The sequence below is a fragment of the Anomalospiza imberbis genome, chromosome 1 (genome assembly GCF_031753505.1).
Source record: "Anomalospiza imberbis isolate Cuckoo-Finch-1a 21T00152 chromosome 1, ASM3175350v1, whole genome shotgun sequence".
Classification (NCBI taxonomy): Eukaryota; Metazoa; Chordata; class Aves; order Passeriformes; family Viduidae; genus Anomalospiza; species Anomalospiza imberbis.
Genome location: NC_089681.1, coordinates 4912156 through 4926321, shown reverse-complemented (window position 1 = coordinate 4926321; position 14166 = coordinate 4912156). Strand labels below are relative to the sequence as shown.

Genomic DNA, 14166 nt, shown 5'->3' with positions numbered 1-14166 from the left:
GTAAAAAAATAAACACCAGAAAACCCAAAACAAACAAACAAACAAACAAACAAACAAAACCACAATAAAAAAATCCCCAAACAATTTTAAAAAAGCCCTTTGTCTCAGAAATATTTGTCTAATAAAGGAAACTGGGTGCTATGTGAACAGATAACTGTGAAAACAGCAGCTGTGGGGGAAAAAGAAAAGGATGTTATAGTGATTGGAAAATTTCAACAAAGACACAACCACTAAAGTAATTACAGCCAGTCTATGCCCTAACAGGAGTGAAATAGTCTAAGAAAGCAAGAGAGATTGCAAACATGGGATTGCTCAGGACTAATGAGTATGAAAAGCATCAAGATTAACTAGAGAGGTGGAGGAAAACTCACATACAGCAATACTCTAGCAGCTAGAGCACTAAAATCATATGCATTTTCACAGAAAATAAACACCATTTTATTTTATTCTAGTTCTATAGTCTGTGACCTAGAACTTACTTTCTTTCCCCACAACACCTGGGCTGTGAAAGGTACAAACCTATGAAGCTGTAATAGATGTGAAAGCCATAAACAAATAACTTATTAATCTGCAGTTAAGATCAGGGATTATGAATTTCTGTCATTTTTTATCACATTCTCTGCTGATTCTTTTGGCAGTCCAAATGAGCCTCTCTCCACCTATGGTTCCTGTTCTTCTGACTGGCTCCTTTTTCACATGATGGCAAAGTTGAGTTAAGAGCTGCCTCCTGTCCTCCTGTGTGCCCATCCCTGGGGGTGCAGGACACACTGACCCAACCTCCCAGCCTGATCCCACCCCAAACCACAAGCTACTGTTTTTTTTCTGGTTCAGTTTTCATTTGTTTTTTCCTGCTGTTTTAGTGAGTTGAATTGAGTCACTGTGCCATGAAGTGACACAGCCAGAAACACCTGAGTTTCTTTCACATAAGAGAAAGAGATAAGAAATAATGTGACTAAGCAACATCTGGCAGTTTTGATAGGAACAACCCATTACTGCCTTGTCTTTTCACAAAGCCAAACCCTCTTTCCTCTGTCTTTCCCTTCAGTCAATGCCCATTTACCTAAATCTCATTCAATTATGAAAAAAAAAAAGTGGAATTGAGATCCATTCAGTTTCCCCAATTCTTTTTTGACAATTTTTCAATTTTTTGGTTTATTTAAGTAGTGAGGACAGGAGCTGTCTGTTAATGTGTGCTCACTCTGTGCTGCTGCCTGGCACAATTCTTGCAGAGGGAACAATTTATCAGTTATAACCACATGGATTTAGCCAAATACTGCATATACAGAAAGCTTGGCAAAGACAGTGTTAAAAACTGGTTTGAGTATACAGAAAAAGTAGAATTAAAATAATTTCCTGATATGAAAGAAACTGTTTTAAAAGGTATGGGATAATGGACTCCATGTATCAGAAGATAGGGACCTTCAGCAGCAAGACCTTGAATAAATTCTCAGAGAAGTACAAATTGATTTCATTATACCCTGAGAAGAAAGTATACCCATTGGTGTATTATTGTACTCATACTTTTCCTATGCTACATATTTGGTGAATAAAAGGGTTACACATCAGCCTATTTTTATTAAAATATGATTACAGTGCCTGTGTCTCACCAAACAGGAAAAAAAACTCCAAACTCATATCCTCAGAAAAATCTTTTCATTTTTATAAGCCATCTGTCAACAGGCCATTTCTTCTCTGTCTTCCCTTTGATCATACAACCCTAATTTTCTCATTGTGGCAATTAATCTTTTTCTCCCTGATTTTTATATAAGGATATTAGAAAATCCTCTGAAGCCACCACACTGTAGTCTCAGCTAATATATGCAGACTGGTATTCCTACAATTATGCTTTTTTTCCCCCCACTCCTTTCTCCCTTCTCCCTTTCACATATCATCTATCATACCTTGTTTCAATAGGACCACATGATCTTTTTGTGCTCACTCAGTACCTACCCAGCGAGCTACAAGCTGTCCTGTGCCAGATATAATCACCCACCACCCACAATTCTGCTCCTCAAATTACCAACAGAAATGTCCAGGCTCTTTTTCCTTTGGCAAACTCCACACTGATTTTATGCCTCCCGTTCATGCACTGCACTGCTAAAAAAATGAATGGTGTAGATGTCAAGCAGAAAAGTGTGTGCCTGAAATCCTTCACTACTTCAGCAGATTGTCTTTTGCTCACATTAGGTTTTATCTAATTTAATAAAAAAATAAATTAAAAAAAATAAAAAAAACCCAACTTTCCTAGAATGAATCTTTTGAAGAACGGGTATTGAGACAGTCTTTGGGAAAATAAAATCATCCTCCTAAGAAGAACATTTAATGTGATTGGATACATCACTCCCCAAGCCTTCATTTCATGCACAAAATCCTTTTGATGCTTTATACCTTTGGTGTCACAATAAAAATATCTTCTTATTACCGAGACACGATAAGAGAGTAAACAGCAGCTGTGTGATAGCACTGATGTAGCAGAACAAATCCCCCTGAGGATCCTTGACCTTTCAGCCTTGCTTTTCAATGCTGCACCTAAAAATAGCTTTTCTCCACTGACAAACATTACAGCTCCATGCTGCAGAATAGCAATGAGGAGCTTTATGCTCTAATGGCTTTGCTATAAATAGAATCTCTTCAATGCTAAAAGCTCTTCATTAAAAGGATTAGTGACTACAACACACAACAGGAACAGCCAATACCAAACCTCAGGCTTTGTAGCACAAGCTGATTTTAAATTTACTTGATTTTAAGGTTTATGAAGTGACTGTGTAATCTGGTGAGTAAAACAGAATGAAAAAGAACCCCCTCCCCCATTCCAGGCAATGTTTTGGGGGCTGATTTTGATATAAAATTAATAGTTTGAGGAATCAGCTTCCTACTATTCTTGTTTTCTCCAGTTCAATGCCAAATTGACTGTATAATGCAATGTCAAAATGGAGCCCAAAGTCCCAACAAAACTGATGTCAATGCTTGAGCATAACAAATGATCAGTTCTCTGCTAGAGCAGAAAAATTCCCATTCCTGCCTGGCTTCAAACAGGGACACAAATTCTCCCAGGGCTGGGCTGTGGCTGATCTGTGCTGCAGCAGGAGTCACATTTGGGGACTGAAGCAGGAGGGTGACAAAGGCAGGGATGACAGGTGAGCAGCAGAATGGGAATCCCACTTCCCATGTCAGGGTAAATACTTAACAAAGCCAGCATTAGGGGGTTACTTTGAGATACACTGGCAAATACCATTGGTGATGCCTCACAAACACCCAGGTATGGGAAGAAGACCAAAGACAAAATGTAATTATAGCAGAAATAAGGCACATTTTTAAAGTGACGAGTTATCCCAACATGGCAACAGTAAAATGCTGACCAGCAAGTCTGAAACTGCCAGGAAAAAGATAAACATTACTTGCCAAATGCAAGATAAACTGACCATCTACAAATATTAGAAGAAGACAAGCTTGTCAAATACTCTGTTAACAAAAATGTGTCTGAAGCCTTCAGAGGTTTTTAAACTTCACTGATACAAATGGTGGTGAATGTGTAGTCAGTCAAGGAAACTCAACCCCCCTGAGACTGATTGTTTTTGAAGATATCCAGTAACTTTGCATATCCACTGGAAAAAGGAAACTATCCAATTCCCAGGTGCAGTTTATTGCTCCCACCTTAGCCTGGCCTGCAGAGCCACCTCTCCATGAGCCACACCAGCCATCCACCAGCAGTGCTCACAATTAACCTCACAAATGGGCAACTGCATATTCCAAGCACTGGCCAGTCCTGGGCCCATACAAGCAAGACTTCAGCCTCAAATAAAAGGCTATTTCTTGGAGCACCTCCATGTGTACTGGACATCTTATCCCAAAACATCCATCAGATAGAAGGTGATTGGAAGATATTTACTGAATATCAACCCACTGAGCTTCTTAAGGACAGGAACATCTGTCTATGGAGCCATTCCATATTTTTAACTGACAAACCAGTGCACCATCTGATTGCCCATCAATGAATTCCACTCATGGGTCTTTGATTTTTTTTTTCCTAAGGTTCTGCAAACATGGTCTTGCTTCAGTACTTTTAATTTGTTTGAATTAAAGCAGATGTGGTAATGTTATTCATTTTTTTTTTTTAAATAAAAGCCACAGATCTAAGTAGTTGAAAGCAATGGCACATTTAGCTATATTCTGGGTTTTCCTCTTTTATATTTGTTTACTTTTAGAGAACAGAAATTTTATCAAACATAAGCCAAATTTAGATCACTAAAATAACTAAGGATGGCTTTTCCCCCTCTGACATTTAGACAAATAGGACATTTTGATTGCCTGCAAAAATTGCTAATAGGCAGAACTGCATACTTTTTTTCATTTAAATTAGAGGATTTGCTACTAACATGCCATATGCTGCGTGATATGTTTAACAGAATGTTACACTTCTAATTGCATACCAATCAAGGCCTCATATTTTTCAACAATTAGCAGAGTAAAGTATAAATTTCCTCGTGTCGTTGGTGCTTTCAGGCATCCAACAACGCCTACAATATTTTAATCCACACTTCTTCGAAATCACAAACATGATTTCTCTTCAGTGAGAGACCTCCAGATACAGGAGAATGAAAAGGAGAGGAGGGGGCAGAGGAGAAAGAAAATTGTATTTCTACTGACAGCATCATCCTTCTGACTTCCCAGGATTTCCCACAAAAGTCTAAGATATTCAACCCCATAAATGGGGAGAGGATCTTAGCTGGGGTTTTATGTGAATCTGTTCATAATGTCTTGATTGGATGATGTTTATATATATATATATATACACATATGTCTGTACATATATATATAAGTAGAAAGAAGCCCGCAGCTATTTTTGACATCTTAAGGATCTTACAGAATGAATTTATCTGTACATTCAAAAATCACCCATTTTCAGGGGTGAAGAAAACAGATGCTCTCTAGTCTTGGCAATTACACCTAGTTTGAGTGGAGTATAGGAATGGAAAACTCAGGAAACAGCTCTCCAGGTAGATCTTGGTAACCTTCATTTTTAGGCAGCAGAAGGTATCCAATCCTGATTTTCACCATACAGTTTTCAAAAATTTCAAGACATTTTATGCTGATTATAACTCATTTTTTATTTGTATCTATCAACTCACTTGCTGATACTCAAATTTCAGTAACAATGATGAGTCTCCCCATCACATAATTTAGTATTTTAATGGAGCACGAGTGAGCTACCTAATGAATAGTAAGATGGCTTGGATTCATTTTAATCCCTGTTTCAAAACAGAAAAAATCCCCAATGACTTTTCTCGTAGACATTATCACAGATAAGTGAAATTTTACAGAGTAAAATATTTACTTGTGTTTATTCCTGTGTTTGCAAACTTTAATAAATTCAGTTTTCCATCAGAATATGAAGTAATAAAATTAAAGACTGGATAATCACTTCTTATAAAGGTTGCTGTAATGTACTATTACTTGGCACATACCATGTAAACAAATTTAATTTCAGTGGAATGCTCAGGGCCAGTGGAAACTTTAGCACCAGAAATATTTTAAGCTGCAAATGTATCTCCTGTTTCATCACTGTTATCTCGGAAAACTTCTTCACACAGCCTCCTCTCTAGATTTTTACCTGCCTGGAAAGGCATAGAAGTCATCACAGTATTATTTCAGTTTAAAGCTTCTTCTCAAAGGTGGTTCAAAAACTTAATTACTGCAAGTTTATGTATAAATAGTACCATCCAACAGTATTACCTAATGGTATACTGGGAGCAAATATGAATCCTCTTAGCATGAACTTCTGGGAATAAAGACAATAACTGAACACTCAAGGGTCACATTTGGAACCCGTGCCACTGAGAAATCTCCACAATCCATACAGAATACAGCGAGGTTCTAATCAGAGGAGTAAACTATAATGTGAGATAATTGATGAGACAGCCAGCCTGCTTCAAAAGCTCAAAGGAGCAATGTTTTAGAACCTACAGGCCACTAAATCTGAATAAAATGTAGTTCCTGGGCTAAATGACATCTGTGGTTTTCTGCAATTTTTTGGTCCCTTCACCTTTAAATTTAGACACGTAACAATTTTCTGCTGAGTTCATACCATCAAAATAGCCAACTTAACTTAAGGTTTGCTGATTATTATGGTATATTGGCAAACAAACAGCTCCACAGTCTGAAATTTCAGTTGAATGACAGAGGTAAATGCCATCTGTGGTATTTTACATAAATTAGGTAAAATGACTGGATTTTTACCAAGTTGCCAGCACCAGAGGAATACAAAAGACATTTCAAAGGATAATGAGAAGGATTCAGAATGATGTCATACCATATATCAGAGCTGTTGGTAATTTCACTCAATACATAGCCTAAGAAATTATTTATTACACTAACAGAAGGGTTTGTGAAGGTTAATTCTGCATGATGAACAAGTGGCTGGATTTGTTTTACTCTTTTAAAATAACAGAAGAGTTTCATTGTCTGCCACCGTGCCTTCTGAAGAACAGCTTCCAGATTATCAGTGCCAACCTCTATTATGAGCTGCCTCCTCTATCAGATGTGTATCACTTCATGTCACACTCCTGCTCCCTTCTGCTCATTTTTACTTGTCTGATTCATGCACAGCATTCTCAGAGGTACAAAACCATGTACTGTGACAGCCACAAAGCCAAAACAATTCCTCACAAGCAAACAATCCTGTATTGCCTCTTTGCCATTCCTTGTGTCATTCCAGATTTTTTTTTAACCTTTGTGTAGCATCTATTTGTACTGCAGGGAATTCTGAGTATTACTGACTCCAAACAACTGCACTACAACCTTCCCAAAAATGCAGTTATTGTGTAAGGAAAACTAACATAAATTTGAAATTCACTTGCACATCTGGGGTTGCTAATAACTGTTAAATTTCCAGCCTGTAAGGCCGACACTGTTTTATTACACTATTGGTCATGGTGCTGAGTACTTGAAACTTGAAATTTAATCAAAATTAACTTCTAATGATTTTGGTGGTTTAATTATTCTGTATTTAATCAGAGTGACTACATTATTATCCATCTTAAACATTCAAGATCCTCCTAGAGATACACAAGAGAGACACAGCAGCAACTTGTCAAACACTGTGCTGTAGCCAGGCACCAACAATTCTCACGTTGGTCTTAATTCACAAACCTTAGTATGAGCCAGAAGGTTTAACAAGCTGGATTTACTCCATCATTGCCTGTTTCAAACTCCTCCTTGTGAGACAGGCAGTGTTGGTTTCAACAGCTTCCATCATGTTCTGTGAAATACTAAATATTCACTTTAACTTGGTGGTTAAAGAAGGACAACAGAGAGCCTTGGAAATGATAGCACAGATTCACTTTAAGGTGGATCATTAAGGAACCATGTCAGGAATAATGCTACTGAAGATCTAAGCTTGTCAAGCAGATCTAAGAAAACAAAAAACACACTTTATACCAGACGCAGACAAAGGCTACTGAGATAATTGTGGGGTGAGAAATAATAATTAAAAAAAAAAACCTCTGCTATCAAAGAGACTGGGAGAGTTAGTCCTGACTGCTGTCTCAAGATGCACAAAAGAAAGAGCAAGAGCGATAAAAGGCAAACATAAGAGACTGAGAAAAGCTATTTCAACTAAAGAACAATATTGACATGAGAACAAAAGAGCTGGAAATGAGTCACAAATAAATTTAATCTTGAAATTCCTATTTGCAGTAAGGATCTCAGACAGAGCTCAATAAGTTTACAAAAGGCTCTCCAAACAAAATTATATTGAGACACCTTCTGCAGTCTACTGAATTAAATAACATGAAGATGTATATTTCATGTTATGAGATTAATTTAAAGCAATACGAAGACAAAGCACAATCTACTAAGCACTCAAGAGTAGAAATCATCTCCTTCAAACACAGCCGAAATGTTCGACAAAAGCAGTTCATAATTAGCGAATGGTGAGCGCATTGCTGATTAATACCTTCATTAGGAACAGATGTTCAGAAACACACTCGTTGATCCAGCAAAAATACATACAAAATTATAGTTGCTAGGAAAACAGAAGAGGTCATTTTGACTCTAACAGGCAAAAGTTCAGGTTGTTCACTCCAACTGACAGCTGCTCACTGACCTTATTTCCATCCCAGCCTCAGATCTGAGATCACATTTCTCACTCATTTTTATTTTCTGTGCTTCACAACTGCTTTTTGACTATTTGGTTAGTGAGATAAACCTGGATGTTTTCTTCCTGGAAGTGAAGCATGTATGGGAAAAGAGAGCTGATGCAGTTGTTGGGAGTTAAGCACCACAAAGGAGCTCAGTGGACAGGCCAGTGTGGACACCCATCCCTGTGGGGTCAGCTCCTGTTTTGGGGGATTTATGCCTGGGCCTCAATTACTGGGCACAGCGAAGGAGCTATAAGTATGTCTCATTTCAGAGAAAGGTTCCAAGTGGCCTAATGCAGAGCTGCAAAGTCGTATTTTACCCAGCCTGAGCTCTGAGTAAGGCCAAGCCCCGGCCAAGAAGCCCTGCCAGGTGGGGGCTGCTGATTACACGCCAGCAGGTGAAATCTCCAGCTGAAATCTGCAGCTTGTGAGCAGCCTCAAAGCAGCTCTGAGGCTTCATGTCCTGCTAAAACAAATTTACTAAATGCTTCCACAGCTGGGAGCACTGATGGAAGGCTTCCCACCAGAACCACTGAGGCTGGTGGCACCTGCTTCTGCTCTCAAGTTTCTGATTTATGGTCTCCAATGCTTTTCATACCTGGGTTTTTCCTTTGACTTGAACAACTCAACCCCATCTTTCACTCAGAAAACTGACAGTTGACTCTTTATCAAAGCACAGAAATGTAATTACCCTCTGACACATCTTTTAATTATTGACTATTGCTCCTGCTACCTTTTTTTCTTTCCTGAAGTTTTCACATGAGGCAACCAATTACTTCTCTGCGTAATTTCAAATACTGTTGAGATATTTTACCCTTTCCATATCCTACTAACATTTTTAATTGAGTCTTCCTTATTTCATCTCATGTGTCTGGCCTTGATATAGAAATTCTGTAACAGCTCTGTATGTGTCTGGTATTATTGAGCCACAACTTCATATGACACTATGCAAAATGTAATGAGTAATAAAAACCAACTTGAGTATCATCTGAAAAAGCCCTTTTGTACAAAGCCATCCTAGAGAATGCACTTGCTCAGCTTCCCTTTTATATTCTGAGATGGAAAAAAAATGTCTCTTCTCCTCCTGTAACTTTTTCTAATGTGTCTACAGGTAATGAGAAATGTTACTAAAGTGACCCTGAATTTATGCTTAGTAAGGAAACAGATATTAAACAAAAAGTCCAAGTTCCCTAATAAGTACACATTATGAACAAATACACGCAATTACAGCTCAGGAAATATTTTCTGTTTCACTGGCTTCTTTTGTAAAATCAAATCTATTAATTATTCAAATCAAATAAATGAAATTAAGTTTTATTATTTAAATTAAATTTATTAAGTATGTTAATCTAAAGGTCTGGGATAGAAAATAAAAAAACCAAAAGTAATATCTAGTTCTGATATTCTTTTACTAAAGGGACAACGGGGAAATGAAATAGGCTAAGAAAAATGGAGGAAAAAAATCTCATATGCTAAAAAATAGACAGCTAGATGTCAAACTTGAGAGAGACTGAAAAGGAGAAAATGAGAGGACATGAAAGAGAGCACTTCAGTCGAAGCGTATGTTTCTTCATACAAATCTGTCTGCTCTGATCTCTGTTTGTGCTGCTGAGGTTTTGACAGTTGGAAGCCATTAATTTCAGAATTACAAGGCTTATTGAGCTGGATTTATGGTCTTTGCAGTTGGTAATTCACTTCTGCTTCCTTGATGAAGCAAAGGACTACTTCAGAATGAACAATGAAAATGAAGCCAACTTCCCTCTCCTCAAAACATCTGGAGAGCTTCTGCTGATGGAAGGTTACACAGGCCTTAACCAACGAGTCAAAATACATGAGGTGAGGGAAGAACTCGTGGAAATACTTGGAAAAATTTGCTTTTAGTTTAAAAAAATAAGAGGGAAATGTTCCATTTATCTTGATTAAGTACAAAATTCAAAGTACAGCAAAGTACATGAGCACTTCTACCGAGAAGACGTCATGGCCCAGTCCAATAACAAATTTTCTTGGTGAAAAAGGACCTGATCCCAAGCACAGCATGGCCAGTGAGGCAGCTGTTTTCATTTACAGCATTCCTGGCTTTCAGTGCCAAGCATGTTCAATGGGTTTTTAAAGTGAAATAAAACAAAAGCTGAGAAGTGTCAGCAGCCAGAGAAGGAAAGCCCAGTGTCAGCCTCGGGACCGAGGCCTCCCCTCCTGTTTATTGCCCCAAATCAATCTCACGTAAAACCCGACCTACCCAAGCTGTTCAGAGTAGTCCTCCACTACAATTAGCATATTTTCCATTTCTCATTCTCTACACTCTTAACTGTACAAATGTTGGGCAATTAAAATCTTGCCTGATCAAAGCATTTTTTCTTGCTTCTCTTGTTAATACACACATCTTCTGATCTAATTTCCATTTTTACAGTTGTCCACAAGCTGAAACATATTTTTTCTAAATTTTTATTCAAATGGTATTTTCTATATTCATCAAAGTAATAGAAATCTATTTCCCTGCAGATTCACTAATATTTTTTCATCAACTACCTTACAAGACAGCTTTTTTGTCTTTTCAATCTTCTTCCTTACAATTATCTTCACACAGTTCTTTTTGAACATGTAACCCATTGTCATAATTATTACAGTAGCTTTTCATTTTTTAATTTGGATGTTCATTTAATCTATTATTCAATTTACTTCTAACAATACCTAGAAAATGAAGTACCTTGCATAACTGCATGACAATTTATCATCATTATGGTGTTTCACCTGTTATGGCTTAACTGAAATGTTGTAAGGAATACTCCTATAAAGAAGTAAATAAGGCACAGCTGCTCTTTTTTTTTTTTTCCTTTAAGAATATAATGGTCTTCTAAATTAAATATTGAACATAGTCACTCAACACAAAAAAATGTATTAGGCACATTAGGCATGATCAAGCTTGAATGAGTTAGTTTTCCTTCTTCCACAATGTCCTATTTCTTTTTCTCTTTTTTGTATCTGATTAAACACCAGTTTTTGGTACTTTCTTCTCCACCAGTATTTCTACTGGAAAGTTATTTTGAAACCCTTAACGTTGTGCTGAAAACCACCTATGCTCCCATGCCAAAAGTTGCCCTACTTCAGCAATTTTTCTGCTCTCCTGGTCTTCTGATGGATTCCTGGAGAACAGCCAACTTTTGATTTGGCTAATTAAAAAACTGCATCTCAGAGATACTGCAACTCAAAGCAAGCAGACTGTAGATTTTCTAAGCAGTGAACACAACTCACTCACTAGATTTTCTCAACTTTGGAGAATTGATCCAGTTTTATTCAGTGTAATATCTTTGTAGTATAAACCTGCTAATAGTCTTCATTCCTAGATCACCTCTGAAATTTTACATTTTCTTGTTCTGGTTTGATTTGAGCTCTTCTGCTAAGAAATTTCATTGGATGTTTGGACAAATGTCACATACATATTTCCTCACACCTGAATTACTCTGGTAGCTCAGAGTGACACCTAATTAAATAATTTCCAATTACTTCAGACAGCTGAACATGTAGCAGATTTCTGTGTCACTTGTCTCTGAACCTTTTTTGGACTACATTTCATCCATTTCATTTATGGCACTTGGTTTTTGAGATTACTGAAATATTGTAGAAATTCAGAGGGAGACTTTTGACCAAGACCTGGTGGTGAGACAGTGGAACAGGTTGCCCAGAATATCTGTGGATGATCCTAGACCAGTACTTAGACTTCTCCATTAGTAATTATAATCTCATTTTTCTTCCCAGTCTTCTCATTGCTTTGTTAGAAGTGGTGGACCTGAAGCTCCAGCTGCAAGTCCCTTCAGAAATCTGATATGAAGTAACCACTGGCACTCACACAACCTCTCTCAGGCCACTCCCTAAGAGGTTTTGTTGATTTATTTTCACTTCAGGGTGCTCTCTTTATTCTTAGCATCTTTCCTTTGCAATCTCTACCGATCTGGTTGTATCTGAAAACTTTTCTGTACGAGTTTGTCTTTTCAGTTTTGAATAATGAAGGCTTGGGTAGGAATTAGAAACAACAGCTGCTTCAGAACACATCACACAATAGTGTGTTTTGACATGAGAGACCATTATTCCTGTGCCAGATGCCCCGGTTTCATCAAGTTAGTCCATTTTTTCTGAGTACTACCCCAGTACCTCAACACTTCCCAGGAACTAAAGCATGTTGCTTGCTTGACATTGCCAAAATATCCTCCAAAACAGCCTGCACACAAGCTGCTAAGATATGAAAGTATTCCCACCTCTCTTGGATCTTAAAAATAAAAATGAAAAACCTGAAGATTTTTCTAAATGGATGAGAAAGGTTGGTTACCTTGCAAAATCCATTTATCACCAGATTTTTGGCTGTCCTGTGGATCAGACTGTGATTTTCTACCTTACAGACAGCTTACTCTTGAGATTTCCTGGCTAATGCTCTTGGTTTCATCTTTCCAATAATGACAATGGCCAGACTACCTAACGCTAAAATAGAAATGATCATAGAATATTTTATTTTGGTGAACAAACACAGTAATATTCACCATTTTTCTCAAGGGCAGGCCCTTATATACCCTGCTGATTAGTTTGCATTTCCAAGCCTGTATCTATATAATATAAATTTTCCTGTCTAGGGCCTAGGAGGGGTTTGTTTATTAAAAGAGAAAGTAAAACTACTTCCTTACAGTTCCCCATTAAGTTCAGTCTTTGAAAACATATCCAAGCCAGCCTTGGAATTTCAAATATGGAGCAGCAACACTGTAGGACTGCCCTGGCTAAAACCAAGTCTAAATAATGGTCATGTGTGCAGAGATCTGGCTCATTTTGAATAAGCCCATGGGGACAAGATTGTCCAAGGGACATCCAAAACACAGCTTAGAGGTGCATCATTTACTCACTGGTAGACACTACAAAATATTTTCCTGTGTATTTGGGATGCAGTGATCTCACACTGCTGAAATCCCTTAATCACATGAATTATGGAAAGAAAGATTTAATTATTGTCTAAGGTCAGGCTTGAAACTACAAAATAAAATCGGTGTGCAGCTTCAGTAATTAATGTTAATATCTGCAAAACATAAAGCTGTGAAAACTGATTATGATCTGGTGCTAAGACATACAGTTAATTATTAAGATAATTTATTTTTACAGTAATGCTTCCAAAAGATGCTTTGTGAAACTTAACCAGACTGAACTTCCAAACAAGCTGTCATGAACCATATGTTCATAAAACATTTCAAAAGACTTTTAAACCAACATCTTCTATTGATTCCAACTACCTCCAAGGAACAATTTAACACCACCTTCACTTTTGAGTTTTTTAGTTTTCTCTAAGTACATTATTCTTACATGCTGTAGGTAGGCATAGAATTTATTGTAGGCCCACAACAAGGTGTAGCATTTTCTACCAATAAGCAAATAATCAAGACTTTGTCTACTGCCCATTCCTTTTCTTATTTATGACCTGAGCAGCACCCAGCAGCGGTGACTTTAGTTCTCCTGTAATCACACACTTGGAAATAAAATGCACTGCATTATGAAAAGGCATCCACGTACATTTAAACACTAAAACTGTACTGAAAATCACTTTTTTTTTTTTTTAAGAAGAAGGGATGAATAAATGAAATTAATGAATGAAATAAAAGAGTGAATGGAAGCAAAATCTATTTCTGGACTTTTTCCAAGGTGAAGCTTGACAAATGCATGTTTCTTGGAAAACTACTGTTAGTAATATTAGAGTTCATGTATGATCATTGATTTTCAGTTATTCATTTAGTTGCTATGGAGAAAGAAAAGCATTTGCTTGATATATTAAAACCTCTAGCAATTTTCAGTGTCTACAGTTCTAAGTTCCTAAACCAATTTTCTCCAATAAATCTTCCCTCTTATACACATGAGGGTCATCAGGGAAAGATTTCTATACCCGGTGCTTGCAGGCAGTGAAGGAAGTTAAGTTTATTTCTGTTTATGTAGAAGAATTCAAGAGAAGTTTCTGTTGTGAAAATTGTTTACAGCATATGAAGTGTCAGGAGCCTCTTGTTTC

At 37.3% G+C, this 14166-nt stretch overlaps 1 protein-coding gene across 9 annotated transcripts in view; it reads right to left on the bottom strand.

The window, feature by feature from the left end:
• TRAPPC9 (trafficking protein particle complex subunit 9) overlaps positions 1-14166 on the bottom strand; it is a 444584-nt gene that overhangs the window by 213746 nt on the left and 216672 nt on the right. Inside the window, exon 22 of one of the 9 annotated variants that reach the window (XM_068180266.1) lies at positions 12456-12602. The exons of the other annotated variants lie outside the window; for them this stretch is intronic. Coding sequence (XP_068036367.1) covers positions 12599-12602 — 4 coding nt within the window. The 3' untranslated portion in view covers positions 12456-12598. Of the gene's footprint in view, positions 1-12455; positions 12603-14166 lie in introns of those variants that run through there. 9 annotated transcript variants of the gene reach the window in all.